The 19,281-nt window shown below is 44.9% G+C and overlaps 1 protein-coding gene across 2 annotated transcripts; it reads right to left on the minus strand.

Annotated features, from left to right (window-relative positions):
* Positions 1 to 9,451: 9,451 nt before the first annotated feature.
* Positions 9,452 to 19,038, minus strand: LOC118292270 (cell division control protein 42 homolog). Of its 2 annotated transcripts, none has more exons than XM_047330403.1 (7): positions 18,919 to 19,038; positions 15,638 to 15,742; positions 15,175 to 15,247; positions 14,960 to 15,069; positions 14,384 to 14,581; positions 13,626 to 13,736; positions 9,452 to 10,462 (listed from the first exon to the last, which is right to left on the minus strand). In XM_047330403.1, the coding sequence occupies exons 2-6, from the start codon at positions 15,740 to 15,742 to the stop codon at positions 13,647 to 13,649; spliced, it is 576 nt and encodes a 191-aa protein (XP_047186359.1). In that variant the 5' UTR covers positions 18,919 to 19,038; the 3' UTR covers positions 9,452 to 10,462; positions 13,626 to 13,646. The 2 variants fall into 2 exon arrangements, with proteins under 2 accessions (XP_047186359.1, XP_035476958.1); XM_035621065.2 differs by having other exon boundaries at positions 13,620 to 13,736.
* Positions 19,039 to 19,281: the final 243 nt, after the last annotated feature.

Raw genomic sequence — 19,281 nt, forward strand, 5'->3', positions numbered from 1 at the left:
CACATGACTGCTTAACTTGAGTGTGCATGTTTGCATGTATGCGCAGGCACGGTACTGTATATGCGCCTCTGATCCCGGCTGCACAGCATGCAAGTGCAACGCACCTTTAAAAAAAGGCAGGGGTGGTGGTGGGGGGGTCACCTAAAGTGGGGTGACCCATCTGTAACCCCCCCGAATTATGAGCTGATATATACAACTTATTCATATACACGACTCACCATTAGGCTGGTATTTACATCAGCACATGGAGCCCCCCCCCCCCACAAAAACAAATTATAAAATAAAAAGTCTGAGCAGGTCACTGTGAGGTTAAAAAGTCGGGGGGGGGGGTTACCTGCCTCGGACCTCCGGCGAGGACTGGGGGCCCGGGGGTCACGGGGGGTCAAACTGTCGTCAAAGCCTTACGAGTGCGCAGCAGCGCCTCAAAACTCCAAAAGGGAGCCCAGAAAGAAAGAGCCGAGCCAACAGCTGAGTTAAGCTGCCTTGCACACACACTTTTATATATACACACACTAACACACACCGTGGCTTGCTCCACAGGCTGCTTGGAAATGCATTGCAGTCAATGGTGGGAAAATCGTCTGGGTCCTAGACAGCTTTTTTTTCCCACCATTGACTGTGAGCTAGTATATCAGACTGTGCCGGGGCCGAGATTGCACGAACGTCCGTGCTTCTTGAGCGACGTCTCGCCACACGGGGACTCGAGCAGTGTACGCGTCCGCTCGCAAAGAGGGGGGGGGGGGGGGGGGGGGGGGGGGGGGGCTTCTGTTTTTAATGGGCCCCCGAGAAACAATCCTAACGAAGTTATACGTTGTTGCTGTGGCTGCGCTGCCGGTGTGAAGTTTCTCTCTGCCGACGTCGCCAACAAATTTGCATTATCCATAATATAATGTGAGGCCAAATGTACGTGGACGAAAACATAACTTTTATATATTTTTTATTATTGATTAAAGGCATCCTGACGAGTTTTTGTTTACATTCCCCAAAACTCACGGCCTGCGGTCGAATCGCCCCCCAAAATAAAAATACTTCCCGCGTCCTCTCCTAACCACCGTGTCTCGACCTTGATGGACGACGTCATGACGTCAAGGAAAGCGGTGGCGACGGATTCATAAGGAAAAGACAGCAGCGGTGCCAAGAGAATCTGACTGCACTCACAATAAGCCATTATAAGTTATTGATGTGGATCAATAATTTGTTATGGGATGGCATTATCTGGTTCCGTGTATCCTTCGCTAAAGGAGACATGAAAAGGACGAACCGAAGCTCCTCTCCTTAGCATTTACCGTATTCGACGCGTCATGGCCGCCACTTCATTTCCCTCATGGAGGAAACGTCAACAACAACAACAAAAGAACATGTCGACACAGCATCCATTGTGTGTCCTTGAGGTTATCCTTCCATTAATTGATCAGCCATTTGGTCGATAGCCCTAATCCCTGAAATCCCAAGGTGACCATTACAAAAGACAGAAGAAAACCAGAACATATTCTCATTTGAGAAACTGATACCAAAGAATTCATTCATTTCTCAAAGGTGTCACTCAAAAGTAACATTTTGACGGACGACAATTTTAGTTTCTTTGTCGACTAATCGTTGGGAGCTCACCGGTCATCTTTCGAGCCCGGAGACGCTTTTAACAAGCTTTGTTGTGGCTTTTGTTTTGCTGTATCAGCAAAAATACGTCTGAAATCAATTGGACGACAAGACCGGTCACATATTTGTGGATGATCCGACTCCAAATCCCTGAACCTTGGGCTAAATTAAATGCGAGACAGGATTTTTACAAAGACCTGATCTCTTCTATTTCCGGGTCTGAAACCACTGCAGCGGAGTGGGAAGGGGCAGTTATGACCTACGGAGCATAACCCGAGTTTACCCCGGTTAACTAAAGGAATAATCCAGGTCTGCTGACCGGGGAAAGGTGTTTACATAGCGTTTGAGAAACCGAGGTAATGCCTGCAAATAATCTAGTTTTTAAACTGCATGTAAACGCACTAACAGTTGTGTGGTGCGGTCCGCACCGTTTTTTTGTTTGCTTCCGATTTACAGATTCAGGGCTGAGCCGACAAGGCGACAGCTAACGGACGGTGAAGAAATATTTGCTGATTTTTACATCTTTACAAATCGCTTGCTCCCCCGGACATATAAGACGGGGCCTTTTTCAAACGTGCCAGGAAGATAGAAAACACGTTCACAAGTCTGACATATAAAAGTTCGCTGTAGCTGTGACATTTCTCTTAATTAGAGGAACCCCCCCGTGCAGGGGGTGTCCACACACATCTGGCCCTATGCTGTGTTGTGGAATGGGAAGGAAACTTGCAAATAAGCAAAAAGACGACAGCTGGCGCTAATTTACCACGGAGAGTGTGCATTATTCACGCAGCTCGTCGAGCGGCGGCGCTGATCACTGAGCAGTGAGGGCGAAGGAAGGAGCTCCACGTCGGACCAAACTGGAAACATTAGTGACGCGAAGAGATCTTTTTATTTATTTATTTATTTATTTCATCCGTGCAGAATTCATGGATCATGTGATGCATTATTCATGTGGGCATGTTTTTACGCACCACCCCGACACTGGCTTCTGACCCACTTCGGGCTCCTCTCTCTCCGTCGCCTCTGACTCAGCACACCTTCATTTTGACGCCGGCCTCCCCCCTTTGTCCCGCTGCCGACGGCAGCTTCCCTCTCTCGCTTTGTGCCCCTCACACCGTCCGACACGAGGAACGACTTAAGAAGCAACTTCTCCCTCTTTCTCCCCCATTTTTTTTCCTTCTCTCTCTCTCTCTCTCTGCGTTTGCATCTTCTCCACCCCCTCCCCCACAAGGCTCCTTTCCCTGACTATGGACACAGTGTTCATGTGTGCATTTGGGGAGGGGAGGGGAGGTGTAGGATGGGGGGGTAACATCCCATAATCACCAATCAGAAGAATACTGGGGGCAGTTGTCATAGAAACCTCGTGCACGGCTTTCGACGCCCCTCCCACCCCCCCTCAAACACCACCACCACATCACATAATGATAATAATATCACTTCTGAGGCAAAAAAGGGAAAAAGAGGAGGGGGGAGGGGGGGTGTACAGACCATAATAGTGCTCCTGTGCTGCTGGTCGCCATGGAGATAAGCAGAGGGCTGGTAGCGGTGGTGGTGGTGGCAGAGGGAGGAGGGGTTACAGGCGGGGTCAAATTACCATGTAAGTCAAAATGCATACCATAATACTTCTCGACTGCCCCCCCCCCCCCCTCCTGCCCCACAGAGCTCGATGTGAAGCTGCATCAGATAACAAAGTGCAGATGGATTTGATCAGACGCAGCACGTCTGCCACATGAGATAACACACACACAATCACACACACACACACACACACACACACACACACACACAGCGGCAGCTGAAAACAAAAGCATCGGAGAGGGAAAAACATTTGATTTGGGGACATCAGGACTGTCGCGATGTCAGCGACGGTGATGTCGCGGGGCCTCAAATCGTCAAAGAGACGTCCGTCCTCCGCCCGCCGCACCTTTCCCCGACGTCGACGGTTTCTATCAGCTCTCAGAAACAGACGAGTCAACGTCCACAGTCGCAGTGTGCAGATGACGACGTCGGCGACATCTGAACGGCCCCGATTCTTCATTCTCTGTGCGACAACTACTAGTGTGTTCAGGGAGAGCCGTCTGTTGGGGACGTCCCAAAACCCTTCACATGAAAAGCCTTAACGTCACTTAATGTGTTAAAGCAGCGATTGATAATCACCAAATTTCTCTCAGATATGTCTTGTCATGAACACGTACACCTGTTTTGGAACGTCCCGTCCGAGTTCTTTTCTAGCACAAGCCCATCTCGTTCTATACCGACAGTTTCCTGAGTCTTTCCTGTACGTGAGAACGCAAATGTCCACAAACTCCCCGACCGTCCATCCATCTCCACGTTTCATTCAAAACTCTGCTGGTGCCAGAGGAAAAGTCGGAGGATTTTTGTTTTTTCGGTTTGGGAAATTGGTGTCAGCTGTCAATCATGACGTTTCACATCGTTTTTATATCGTCAAATAACTAATGGAAAGCAAATCAGAAACACGAACATGTGAACAAACATCAGTGTGATTAGACCTCAAATGAAAGATACCATCTTCAGAAACCGCGAACAGTGAGGAGGCGGGGTTTATGAGCTATATTGCAGCCAGCCACCAGGGGGCGATCCAGATGACTTGGTTTCACTTTTGGGACACGTGACGTCGTTCATCTTTACACACAGTCTTTCTCTATGAAGATTTCCACTTTATCTCTGATTTCATCTTGAAAGGACGGATGTCTACAAAATGCATCTCCAGGAATTTGTAGCTTAGTTGCACAGAGATGGAAAATGTATTTTCCACTTCACCACCAGGCCGTTGTAATGTAGATGGGACCAAAGCCCCAACAATTGTAAACTGGAACAGCTGGACTTTATTTTTGTTTGTTTTGGTGCAGTTTTGACTCAAGGATTATCGAGTCAGTCATCAGCTTCTATTTTCGGGGTTGCGTAAAAAAACCTCCCTGCTGTGCAACGGGAGTGGATGTGATGAATATGAAGACTTTGTGCAGTAAACAAGTGCAGCACATTAAACCGGCTCCGAGGGGACGGGGAGGCTTGTGAATTGTGCTCAGATAGTTTGCCAGTTAAGTTTTTTTTCGCCTCGTGCCTTTGTGTTGCTACCTCGACGCCGTCTCGTACCGCCTGAGTCACTCTGCACCTGAACATAGATACCACGTCTCTGACACACACACATTTATATATCTAGATATATATTTATATATCCTATACACACAAAGATGTGGGGGAGGGGGGTAGTGGTGGTGGTGGGGGGGTTCCACCGCACACAAAAAACAGTCTTAGGCCAGACTATAATCCCCCCCCCCCTTCTTACCTCACTGCCTCCGCCCCTCCTCCCACTTGACAACACGGACATCCCATAATATGCACCCCACCCCACCATCTCCTCCCCCTCCTCCTTCTTTCTTCACTGCTCGGCCCGCCACTCCATAATAATCACACTGCTAATTCTCCTCCTCTCTCTCTCTCTCTCTCTCTCTCTTTCTTTCTCTCTGCTCTACCCCCCCCCTCCACCCCCCCACCCCTCCCTCCACCCCCCCCCCCCACCCCTCCCTCCGCCGCCATGATCATTTCCTGTCTTATAGGTTGTCGAAGTGCAGAAGTACAGTATGTCTCTCTCCCAACAGCAGCCACTTAAAGAGGCTCAAAATACCCAGCCTTCCTATCTGTGACGTCTCCCCCCCCCCCCACCCTCCTCCAGCTAGCACAGTGCTACACATCACCGCAGATACAGACAGATATGACTTGTGTTGTTTTATGTGACGTTGTACGAACCTGCTTCCTGCGTCGGGCGGATCTGTCGACGCTGATGTTTATTTGACACGTTTGGCCGGCGGCTCCCGAACCTGAAGGTCGAGCCCCTCCCAGTTCTACCTGAGGGCTCTCGAGACCAGGACGTGCAGTTGCATTATTTATCTATGTACGTGCCATAGGGCTGCAACTAACCATTATATTCTACATATATCCATTAATCGATTAGTTGTTTGATTCATAAAATGGTGAAAAATCGTGTTTCGCAAAACCTCGACACGATGTTTTGTTTTGTTCACTCATCAAAGATGTTCAGTTCACGGTCACAGAGGAGCAAAGCACCAGAACATGTTCACATTCAAGAAGCTGAAATCAGAGAATTGTGACTCGAAAACAGTTGGCGCTTAATTCAGATGACGTGTTGCAGCTCTAAAGTTCACTACATCACAGTCGCTTGTACAGATCTTCTTTTCATATACATGTATTTATTCGTAGAGCTCTATTCTATTACCGTTTTGTGTTTTGAAAGCAGCCATGCTTGTTATTTCGTTGCATGCTTTACAAATGTCTGTGTTTTGCTGAATGACAGTAAAAGGAATCTTGAATCTTGAAGTTCATTCTTGATTCTTGATCGTGGAACGAATCTCTCACCAGCAGTTCCCTGTGATGTCTTTTCTGGAGCTTTTCGATCGTCATCCTGATCTTCATCAGCAGATGGATTTTGTCTGATAACAGCGATGAAGGTTCAGTCCACACGACAGTTTCACATCACAGAGCAACATCTATGACAGTTTGTGAATCTGTGCGATATTAAAATCAGATATCGTATGATATATATATTTTTTGATTTCCGGTGGATGTTTAAACAATTACACACGTTGACAAAAACAAAAAGAAATCAAGAAAACCACGTCACATAACTTCAGCGGATCGGACGACGTCCGTCTGAGGGCGTCTTCACACCTGAAGGTCTGACTCTGGTTTTGTGTGTTGTCCTGATAACTCCATTAAATCCCTGCGTATAATTCCTCTCTTGTTCAAGTGAAGAATAAATACGACAGTAAATCAAAAACGAACAATGATTTGAGCCGGAACAATTTGACTATTTTAGATCTGAGGCCTTGACGCACTCACACACACACACACACACACACACACACACACAGACCCACAAACTCACACACTCACACACACACACACACACACACACACACACACAGACCCACAAACTCACACACTCACACACACTCACACACACACACACACTCTCACACACACACTCACACACAGACACACACACTCACACACTCATACACACTCACACACAGACACACTCACACACACACACTCACACACACAGACACACAAACTCACACACTCACACACACACACACTCACACTCACACACACACTCACACTCACACACACAGACACACACACTCACACACAGACACACACACACTCACACACACACTCACACACAGACACACACACTCACACACACTCACACTCACACACACACACGCCGCCATTTTATTTTACCTTCTCATGCACACATTATGTGCTCGCACGTCCGTGCAGACACGCACACCCCACCCCCACCCGATCCTCTGCTCAACGCACACATGCAAATACACACACACACACACACACACACACACACACACACACACACACACATACCAAATCACACAATTACCTCCCCCTCATATACGTATGCACCCCCCCATGTGCACGAATTTGCGCGCATGCACACACACACACACACACACCCTGTTCCCCTCCCCCCTCCCATTCCATACCAGGGCACGTTGTGACAAAACAAAGAACACCCCATAATAATCAGTCGCACAGTATGCATGGTAACCAGTTATGTCAGAGATGAAGGCACTGTGCGTGTGAGTGTTAATATAAAGTGTAACACACAAACAGAGACACAGACACACACACACACACACACACACACACACACACACACACACACACACACACACAGCTGTGTCTGCAGATAATGCTCAGTTCATACATAAATAAAACACATACAAACACAAAATTAGACACAAACATTCCAAAGACCCACATGTATACACCTCCCACACACACACACTAAATTACAGGCTAACGGGTATTCATCCACTCTCACACACACACAGACACACACAAAAGTATACAATCATATAAATGATGACACACATAAACATCAACACAACACACACACACACACAAATGACATGAAAAATTAAAAAGGTGAAAAATTAAAATACCCAACACAGACATGAGATCAAACAAAGACACAAGAAAGACACACACTATTTAACACACAAACACAACAAGTGGACATAAAGGTATTACACACTGAGAATATACATCAGAGAACATAAACAGACACACAAAACAAAATGTGCACTTCAGTATATGGGTCAGTGCAAAACACAAAACACAACGTGAGCCAGGGCGTGGACACACAACAGAAAGACACAAAACTCACACACACACACACACACACACGTGATCACAAACAAAGACATGAATGGGACACGCACACACAGAAGACAACACTCCAGAAACAACCTGGACACACAAATATACATACCACACATTGAGAGTATGAACAAACACAGACGCACACGAAACACAACCAAGATGACACATGACAAACACAACACGTGGAATTCAACAAAAGTCACACAGAGCGAGTTGCTTCAACACAAATAGAGAAATGTCGCTCAACTTTAGTGTGTAGACCTCGTCTGAGCTGCACTTCCTGTAGTTTATCAGACAAAAACTTGATCTTTAAAACAACGGCCTGACACGCACACACACACACACACACACACGCTCAGTTGTTTTCTTGAACAATGGTGAGTCTTTACATTTTGTTGTTGTGTTTCTTTCTTCTTCTTTACATTCAGCCACAAACAAACGTTGTATTGTTGTTCACACTCTTCCTCACTAATGCATCATTTTTTCGGCAAACGGTGTGTGTGTGTGTGTGTGTGTGTATGTGTGTGTGTGTGTGTGTGCGTTCTCTGAGAAAAGAGAGAGAAAAAAAATGAAGACAAAAAATAGAAAGAGAGAGGTCAGGTTTCTAACCCATGATGCAACTCTTCCGACCCCCCCCCCCCCCCAATTTCCCCTCCCTCTTCTCTAGGCTGGTTGCCCACGGCAACGCACTTATATAATGAGGTCAGTTGGACATCCAATAATATGCACCAACCAGCCGAACCAGCAGAGAGCGAGGCAGCGAGTCAAAGTGTCAGAGGCTGAATCAGCAACAAGACAAGATGGCCGCCGCACAGACACACACACCAAGTTGGCACAGATTGGTCAGGTGACGATGACATCACACCGAGTGAAACTGAAACTGATCCCACATCAGATCAACAACTGGAACTATTCAACAACCCAACAGGTAGAAATGACAGGAAGTCCAACTTTATGGAAATATGTTCTGTGGTTTTTATGTGATGACAGACAGACAGACAGGCAAGTGGACAGACAGACAGACAAGTGGACAGACAGAGAGACAGACAAGTGGACAGACAGAGAGACAGACAGGTGGACAGACAGACAAGTGGACAGACAGACAGACAAGTGGACAGACAGAGAGACAGAAAGAGAGACAGACAGACAGGTGGACAGACAGAGAGACAGACAGACAAGTGGACAGACAGACAGACAGAGAGACAGACAAGTGGACAGACAGACAAGTGAACAGTCAGAGAGACAGGCAGACAGACAGATAGACAGACGGAGAGACAGACAGACAGACGAGTGACAGACAGAGAGAGAGAGAGAGACAGACAAGTGGACAGACAGAGAGAGAGAGAGAGACAGACAGAGAGAGAGAGACAGACAAGTGACAGACAGAGAGAGAGAGAGACAGACAAGTGGACAGACAGAGAGAGAGAGAGAGACAGACAGAGAGACAGACAGACAGACGAGTGACAGACAGAGAGAGAGAGAGACAGACAAGTGGACAGACCTCACCTCCTTGACCGTTGAAGTATTAAAAGTGTTTCACAATCTGAATTGTCCTTGGTTATGAATATTGATGCATCAGTGAGTGAGCAGCATTTCAATGTTGACGTGGAGTTAAGAAAACAATGAATCATATATCATCATGTTTTACTAGAGAAGCAGAAACGGTAAATGTCTGAAATACGGTATCGATTCAGGAGCAGTTTCACAATCAGTCATGAAATATGAGTGTTTTAAAGACAAAACTGTCCAAAAACAGGAAATCAGTGCAGGAAAATTCAAGAACAAGTTTCCAGAATCTGATTTAGATTTTAGAATTTAATGCCGCGAATCAAACGAATGGAAACAGAAATTGGATGGATTCAGAAATCACGTTTCCTTCACAGACAAACACTCATTTCTGTTTGATTTCATAATTAAGAAAAAGATATTTACGGCCTGACGAGGAGCTGAGTTTTAAAGACTAAACATCTTTAAAGGTACAATCTGTGACTTTTTCCTCACGACCAGACGTGTGTTCTCTATGTACAGTAGAGTTGACTTCTGCTCTCACATTATATTTTCTAGAGCTGCAACAAACGATTATTTTTTAAATAATAATGTCGGAAAAAATATTCACATGTACGAAGCTGAAATCAGATTTTTTTGACCTATTTCTTTCATAAAAAATACTTGAACGAATTAATCAATTATCAAAACAGTTGCTGATTAATTTAGTCGTCGATTACTAATCGATTAGCCGATTAACCGCTGCAGCTCTACTATTATCAAACCCTGTGAGAAACGTGTGGTTTGAATCCAGGTACGTGTGCGTTTGATTGGCCCGCCTGTCGGTGGCGTCACGTGACCTGTTCGTCTGCCGCAAGAGTCAAAATTAACTTTGGCTCCAGTTTGAAGTCACTTGGATTTTGACATTTTGACTCTGTATTTGAGGCGGGTGAAGGATTCCGGTGGTCGGACATCTTGTTCTGCACGAGGACGGGCCACCACCAAGGGGAACTCAGCTCCTGGACCAGGAGACGCCCCCTGACACGAAGACTACAACTCCCATGATCCCACGCTGCTTCGCCAAAGTCTCCTGATGGTTGTTTTCTAATTGGAGACGACCCCTAGTGGCAGAAGATTACACGTCGAGACTCGTCTAAAAAAAGATGAAAAATGACACACAGGCCGATTAATGTTTGTGTTCTCCAAAAGAACACGTGACAATAGAGAAAAGTCTTTTAAAATCCGGGGCCGTAAATGTACAGTAAACAAGGTTAAAAATGAATGTTTCATAAGTCCGTCAGACGGAGGATGCAGCGGCTCTGAGCCTCCTGCGTCCGTCTGAAAGATCCTTTTTATGCCGCCAATCAAAATGAGCCCAGGTCGTCGACGTACTGTATCCTTGTCCCCGAGGCCACATTGAAAACCAGCAGTACAGCGCCCCCTAGTGTTCACTGCAGGGCACCACATGGACAGACTGTACGGCGTGTCAGAGATGCCACGGAGTTAATTACACGCTTGAAGAATAATGAGTTATGATCAGGGAAATTAAAGGTGTCGTGTTAAACATAATGTGCATGTTTTTATTATTTGATTGATGCGTTTTTCAAATAATCTTCCATGTATCATACGTTCTTGTCTTCAGGTGAAAGTTTTTAAAACACTTTCGTTATATAAAAAAAAGACAAAAAAAGACAGAATTATACAAAAAACATTTTAAAATGTAGGAAAAATATAATAAAGTCGACATGAAACAACATTCAAGTAGTTGCAATTATTTAATATTTCCAAACACCCACTAGTTGCGACATTCATCTTTCAATACAGAGGTTTCCACATCTGTGGTTATTGCTTCAGCTGTTTAGGATTAATGTGTTTTTTTCTTTCTGCCATTAGAAGCTTATTATTGTTTAGTTTGACAAAACTCACTCAACCGTCAAGTAAAAGGTACAAATATCTAGAGACAAGTAAAAACTAAAAATGTCCCGCTGAAACAAAGTTCCCCGGGAAGCAATGAGGAGTAAAAGGAAAAATAATATTATACTTGTGATCATCCGCACATTATCAGAATAAACCGTCATCTCCGGAACAATGGAACAAAAAAAATCTTCGAGCAAAGTGGAATTGTAGTTCTTTTGAACGGGGAAAGGTCTGAGGTTTGATTGGATCTGTTATCACGACACACAAACTGAAATCTATTCTAAAGATCTGTGACACATCGTCAGTTATTAAACCTTCAACTGACCCGAGTTGATAAACTTAATAACTCGTTTGAATAATTACAAAAAGAAAATAAGATCCTCGTTAGTGTCTGACAGTAGAACTCATTAGGTTTTAGATTATTCAGATTTAAGATCTGAGCTTTTGTTCATATCGACGCACGCTGCTCGTGATCTCCTGGCCACAGCGGTTCTCTGCCTGGCCACCGGGAGGCGCTAACACGCCAACGAGCGCTCCCGGTTCCGGGTAAAGCCAGGAGGAGCAGGAACGCACGGTCGGTGCAAAGCCGTTTTTTGGACACGAACCGTCCGGACGTTTTTTCCCGGAGTTCGGCGTTCACGTATGAAGAACATATGAGAGCGTTCGCAACAGCAGGAACATTTCCGGGAACGTTCACCAGAGATTTTCCTGCTGTTTTCTCACATGGACATTTCCCCCAGGGGGCTGGCACGGGAAAAAATGTCCGGAGACACATTTAGATACGATCCCGTCGGGAAAAGTTGAGGAAACGGTCCGAACGTCAGCGCGTGTCTGGAAGCAGCGTGTGAGGAACCTACTTGGTCGTGAAATGTTTGCTCATGATCACGATTAGATTCATAAAATAAATATATAAACTGGTTTTCAAAGGTTTTTGTTGAAGGATTGGACTGGTGCTGAGCGACGAGGCGGCGGCAGCTCCGGAGCTGGACGGGAGATATGTTTAAGGCGTTGACGGTCGCACACGAGGACGACGACGTCTCTGATAAACATTAAGGCATTTCTAGTTTTTCTAGTTTAACATGAACTCACTTTAAAAACTACTTTGGTCAGACGACGTCTGCATGTTCAGACGATATCAGAGCCTGACGCATAAGAATATCGCCATCTGTGTTTGCCGATATGAAAACTTTTAATTTTACAGAATAAACGCATAAAGATAGTTTACGCTTCCTTTTCTTAAGTCAATGTATTTATTTATAATTATTCATCAGAAAATTTATGGTTCAACTGTAAAACATCAAGCCTCAGTTACATTTCACGCAACGACATCTTAGGAATCAGTGCCAATTTATTTTTGAATATATCTATATATATTAAATCTTGTTGTAATTACAACGTGCAGCTTTCAACATTTTAGAATTTTTTTCCCCCAGATGAAAACTATGCAGTTGTGGAACTTTCATCTCAGGAACCAGAAACTCTGAGAGCTTCATCTCTGTTTGTGTTAGTATGGATTTATTGCTGTTGAACTTCCATAATGCGGTTCTGAATCTGTGGACGTCGATGTGTGTGTGTGTGTTTGTTCTATCCACAGTGAGGCGTCAGGGGAGAGGAAAAGGCCACAGTGACGATAAAACCCCGTCTCCAAAACCAAATCAATTTGTGACTAATTGCCGTTTTGTTGAGAAGCAACATTCTCAGACGAGTCTGCAGCTCACACCTTCACTCCCTTGTTGTCAGGGAAACTCTGCCGACGCTGCGTTTGTGAGCCAAACACCTTTATTTTTAACCCCCCTACGAAATTCACAACCACACAGTTCAGAAGATTCTTAAACGTTAATACTTTCCTAATTTTGTTGTAGATTCTAAGTTGAACCTGTTTTGCTCGACCCTCATTAAAAACCTCGTTCCCTGGTTGCGGCGTGTTCAAATGTGTTAGTCGTGTTATGACGCGTATCTATGATGAAAACCCGTGTCCGTGTCCGACACCACACCAACAGGAAGTCAGTACGGCTGAAGGCACTCGTGTTTCAACATGTGTCTACCAGCACATCCACCTCCCCGCCCTCTCCCTTCCTCCCTTCCTCCCTCCCCGCCCTCCCCCCCTCGTTCCACCTCCACCTCCTCGTCCTCTCCCTCCCCGCCCTCCCCTTCCCCCCCTCCTTCCACCTCCCCGCCCTCTCCCTTCCTCCCTCCCCTCCCCCCCCCTCCTTCCACCTCCACCTCCCCGCCCTCTCCCTTCCTCCCTCCCCACCCCCCCCTCCTTCCACCTCCACCTCCCCGCCCTCTTTCTTCCTCCCTCCCCGCCCTCCCCTTCCCCCCCTCCTTCCACCTCCACCTCCCCGCCCTCTCCCTTCCTCCCTCCCCGCCCTCTCCTTCCCCCCTTGTTCCACCTCCACCTCCTCGTCCTCTCGTGGCGTCTATAGCAGGACACAGCGCTTCTTGGGTTTGTTGTCCGGAGGCTCCAGAGCCGCCAGGATGGCCTCGTCAAAAACATTCTTCAGTCCCCTCTGAGGAAAAGAACGAAAATACAAATCATGAACAGAAAAAGAAGAAGAAGAAAATTGAGGAAGACAGGAATAAGTTCCTCCTGCGTGTGTTTCGGTTTTGTTTGTCAACAGGATTAAGCAATTAAGAAAAAACGAATTTCCACCAATCTTGGTGGAAGGATGGAACATGGGCCGAGACAGAAGCTATAAGATGTTGGTGTGGATCTGGACAAAGGGGCGGATCCAGGAATTAAAAAAAAAAATTCTTTAACATTGTGAGATAGGGCTTTTTTTTTTTGGACATCTTCACAGATTTCCCAGGGAATATTATTCATGGAGCTGGACGGAATCTAGGGGACTGGTGTCCGGTTGTGTGAACAATTTGATTGATTTGTTGTGAAAAATGTTGACTTTTCTTGACGTTGATTTTTTTTCATTGTAACAATCTAAAAAAAAAACTAACTTCTTGATTTTGATCCGGATAAACCGGGCGGATCCGGGAAGTTCTTTTGGGGCCAGACCGAGCGTGAGCATCGGCACTTTCCGAGCACCCTTCTAGTTTTAAATAGCGATTAATCTGCCAAACATTTATTAAAGCTATACCCATTAACCCTTGAGGGTTCGCTGGGGGGGCTCCAGTCCCACTCACTGTCCCAGTGGAACTGTACCTGTGTGAGAGCCGAGCACTCCACGTATTTGACGGCCTTGAGCTCGCGGCCCAGCTTCTCGCCGCTCTCGCAGCTCAGCGCTCGCTGCTTGTTCTTGGCCAGTTTCTCCAGCGTGTTGCTGTCGTCCCTCAGGTCCACCTGAGTCCCGACCAGCAGGAACGGCGTCCGCGGGCAGTGGTGCGAAATCTCCGGCACCCACTGCGAAAGACAAGAGAGTTTAGTCTTTTTGTTCCGTCAGACTTTTGTCGAGAGGAAAGAGAATTAAACAGTTTCACGTAAGTAGAACCATGTGGAGAGATTCCAACAGTAATTTACATGAGAAAAAAAAATCTGAAACTGATTTTATATGACAGTTTAACCATAAACTTTATCATAAATATCTATGAATAAAATAAAACGGAAATAAAACCAAATATATAGAACTTGAGTTAAGAAAATAGGAATTACATTTTTTGGATTTGCTCTCTTCCTCCCTGTGGGATTATTCATTACAACAGGACACTCGTGGTTATTATTAATATTCATATATTTTGCCAGGCCAGAGAGAGAGAGAGCTCGAGGACCAGCTCCACAAACCTTCTCTCTGACGTTCTCGAAGGACGAGGGCGACACGACGGAGAAGCAGACGAGGAAGACGTCGGTCTGAGGGTAGCTGAGGGGTCGCAGTCTGTCGTAGTCCTCCTGACCTGTAGGGGGAGACACAGGGAAAATAACATTTTAATAAAAAATGCCCCAACAGTATGATTCGCCACACTCTTCTTTATCAACCATATGCAGACGTCAGTTTTTACCTGCGGTGTCAAACAGGCCCAGAGTGTACGGCTCGCCGCCGATCATCACCGTCACTGCGTAGTTATCAAACACCTGAGGGGGCGGGGCGGGGGGGGGACATGTGAAAAGATACGATTTCATACATTTGTTAAAAACAAAACAGGAAATACACCAATAATAATCACAACTTACAGATCCCTTAATTATTAAATAGAGGCATTATTTCTTTTTCATGGTCAAAATTGATTTTCAATAACAAAAAAATTTTAATCACTACAAAACAGAAAAGAAGAAACCCAGTTTACACACACACACACACACACACACACACACACACACACACACACACACACATCTTTTTCTTTTTCAGGAATTTTTTATTCCTGCTCAGTTCGTGTGTCCTGTTCAGTGCAGCTATGACACAAACACGACTTCCTTTGCGACAGGAAACGGCGAGCGGAGTCACTGGGCGGACTCACTCACCGTGGGGACGTACTCAGAGGGAAACTTGTTGGTGGTGTAGGAGATGAGCAGGCAGGTCTTCCCCACTGCACCGTCACCCACCACCACACACTTTATGGTCTGCATCTGGGAGACGGAGGGAGGAAATGAGGGAGGGAGGAAGGAAATAAGGGGAGGAGAGGAAATGAGAAGTTGAGACAGGGAAAAGAGAAACTCACTGGTTGTCAACAAAACTCACTGGAACGTCTTTCACATCTAATCTGGAGTAGAGACGGAACTTGTCCAAACCTGGATCCGACGTTCAGGAGTTTCAAAAACAATTGAGTATTCTTCTGCATACGCTTTGTGCTAAGAAAGATTATTATATTCTACTTTTTCAAAAAAATACATGAATAAATATCAAATTTACAGATGACCTTTTCCCCAACTGATTACCTAGGAAACAGACCATTAATATATTATCATTTTAAGTACAAGTAAATTCTAAAATGACGACACATTTGATAATTTACTAATGATAATCTCCACTAATGAAAGACGGGGTCTTGATTTTTTTAGGGTTTAACCCTACAATTTGATAAAAATTATAAATTCTTTGCCATTTGGTATTTTTTGGATAAAAAGAAAAGAAAATGTCAACATTTTATAACTTGTTCTTGCTTTTTTATCCTGAAATTTTCTCTAATAAAAAACTACCAAACAGATTTTCACAACAACTTGTTGGAAGGGTGGAACATGGGCCGAGAGGGAATTGACGAAATTTTGAGGCGGCTACAGGAATTTTCATTTTCACTCATTTCCCAGGAAATGACTCAATTGATCTGGATGATCAAAAAAAAAGCTTGATTGAATTTAAGGGGAAGTTTGGGATCTGGCGGAGGAATGAGCTCCACTGGCATTTAATTTTCTGTGGTGTCGAACCAAATCTCTTTTCTGTTCGAACTGAACCTTAGCTTCAGATAAAATGGTGATGAGCAGCTTCCCTGATACTGAGAATAATACACGGAGGAAAATGTGTTTCTGAATAGTTAACTACATTCCTAACAAGACGGCGACTGCCAAAAGGTTTTTCATGGTCCCAAACAACACTTTGTGTTTTCAGTTTGGGCTGCGGCATGTAAACGTCTGGAGATCCTGTGACCACCCAGATGCTGAGCGGCTCGCATACCCGCGCTGCCGCTTCATTGCGGGGGGAAACAATGGTGAAGGGGTGGGAGGGGGGACGGGTGGTGGTGGTGGTCTGCCTCCTCCGTCACTGGCTCTTTGTGTTTGGGGCCGTTTGGCAGCGGCAGCACTCGGCTGAACTCCGATGAGTCAGGGGACGAGTTAACTGGTCATCCGCCGCTACCGTGACACCAGTTATGTCAGGAATATTCACTCCACACAGACTCTATTGTTTCTCCTGCACATTGTCATCTGCATCCAGTCGGTCCACTTTCACCATCAGCAGCTTTTTTATAGATGCAGCAAATTATGTTTTTTTTTTTTTTACTACTCAGTTCAGTTTTTCAGCATTAGCCTGCTGCTGGTTTCATTCATCTTTAGATTGTTTTCTTGATTAATCAATTAGTTGTTTGGTTCACGAACTGGTGAAAAATGTTGATTGTGTTTCCCAAAACTCAAGATGATGTTTTGTTTGGTCCACACACCAAAGATAATCAGTTCACTGTCACAGAGGAGCAAAGAAACCAGAAATATTCATATTTAAGAAGCTGAAATCAGAGAATTTGGACTTTTCTTTTTCAAACTACTTGAACCGATTTAATGGATTATCAAAATATCTGGCAATTAATTTAGTAGTTGATTACTAATCGATTAACTAATGCTGTTGCAGCTCTAATCTGAGTTGATGATTTGTGCAGTAAAAGGAAAAGTAACAGCCAATGAGAAAATGCGACTTGTTCCTTGTGATAGAATGTGGAGATTTTTTGCTGCGTTCATTTCCGTCTGCTCAGTTTTGGTCTGTTGCTCAGACAACACAGTCTATCTGAAGGATTTAACAATTTTTTTCCCAACCAATTAAGTATTTTCTTGATTCATCCATTTTTTGGATCTCGCTTTAAAATGAACCCATTTTCTTTGCAGACATTTAAATTGTGGCACCTTGGCTTCTAATGAGCAGTTTTCCACCATTTAATGGCAAAAAAAATGTGTGAACTACAGAATTATAACATGAATCTGCACCACGAAGGACTATCGAAGTAAAACTTAAAGAAACATATTTAGTCGCAACTTCTATCGATCAATCTGTTGAATAAACCACCCAGAAACATATTTCATCCTTCAACGAATCGTGGTTTTAATAATCGATTCATCTGGTCATTTCCTTCTCAATCGACCGATTGATTAATGATGGACACGTCGAGTCAAATCCCCCCCAAAAAATCACTACTTTGTCATAAGAGACTTAAGAAAAACTAGAGCTTCCGATCAGCTGGATACGGAGAAGTTAATCAGTGAATCATTTATCAGGACGGTTGCTGATGAATTAACTAAATAGTTTGACTTATCGACGAATCGTTGCAGCTCTCCTCTCGTCACGAACATGATGAACATCACTTCATAACCTTCGGCAGCCAACTGCCAACTGCCACAAGTTCACGTATCTTTAAGTCTGTTTCCGAAATATAAATCAAATAACCATTTCACTGCCTCTCAGTAACTTCCGCGTAGGAAACACAAGTCAAAAACGCAAGGAAAATGGCATACCCTAGGAAACACAAGTCAAAAACGCAAGGAAAAAGCCATACCCTGCCCATAAACTGTGGCAACAAGTCGGTTAGTTCGGATTTAAAGTTGTGAAAGTCGAACATCGCGCACAAACTAAAGTGTGGAAAAGTTTCCCTGCTACGAACGAAGCTAGCTAGCCCAGTTAGCTAACGTGAAGTAAACATCCGCCCCAAAACTAAAACTACAAAAATCAAAGCTACAGTAAATATGACAACATCAGTTATGAATCGTTTATGGACACACACACACACACACACACACACACACACACACACACACACACACACACACACACACACACACACACACACACACACACACACACAGAAGCTAGCGAGGAGTTAGCTTGAAGGAAACCGGGGTTTGTTTTGACAGCTGGCCGGTTAGCGGAGTTAGCTGCCGGCGGAAGAACGACCGACACGCGTGGAGAGAGAGAGAGAGAGAGAGAGAGAGAGAGAGAGAGAGAGGGAGAGAGAGAGGGGAAGAGAGGGAGAGGGAGAGAGGGAGAGAGAGAGTGTCGGTGTTCGTCGTCGGTAGAATCGCTCTACGGGACCGGGACAACTCGCTCTTACCTCCGCGTTCACAGGCGCCGCAGTGCTGCTGCTCGGTGCTGCGCTGCGTTCAGGTGCTTCCTGTAAACTCCCCCACTTCCACAGTGCGGAAGTCGGATATACGACGTGTGGGACGTTCAAGTTCCGCCGCTTTTTGTTGCGGCAACATGTTTAATTTTTTAATTTCCCAAACTCGATGTCTGATGAAAACTTCTGCCTTACTTGACTTGTTTACTTTAACGGAATGAGACTGCCGCATTTTATATTTTATGTTTCGTTTGTTTTGTTTATTTTGTGTTTAATAAATACTGGTTTCATACAATTGAAAATTTGCTTTAATTGTTTGTATTTGAACTCTGTACAATAAAATAAAAAATAAAACGT

This window comes from Scophthalmus maximus, chromosome 22, assembly GCF_022379125.1.
Source record: "Scophthalmus maximus strain ysfricsl-2021 chromosome 22, ASM2237912v1, whole genome shotgun sequence".
NCBI lineage: Eukaryota > Metazoa > Chordata > Actinopteri > Pleuronectiformes > Scophthalmidae > Scophthalmus > Scophthalmus maximus.

Excerpts from the sequence above, each read along its gene's own strand:
- LOC118292270 (XM_047330403.1), bottom strand. The coding sequence starts at position 15,742 with ATGCAGACCATAAAGTGTGTGGTGGTGGGTGACGGTGCAGTGGGGAAG. Across the intron at positions 14,582-14,959 it reads TCGAGAACGTCAGAGAGAAG|TGGGTGCCGGAGATTTCGCA; the intron begins GTTTGTGGAGCT and ends TGTCTTTCGCAG. Across the intron at positions 13,737-14,383 it reads AGTGCTCGGCTCTCACACAG|AGGGGACTGAAGAATGTTTT; the intron begins GTACAGTTCCAC and ends TCTTTTCCTCAG.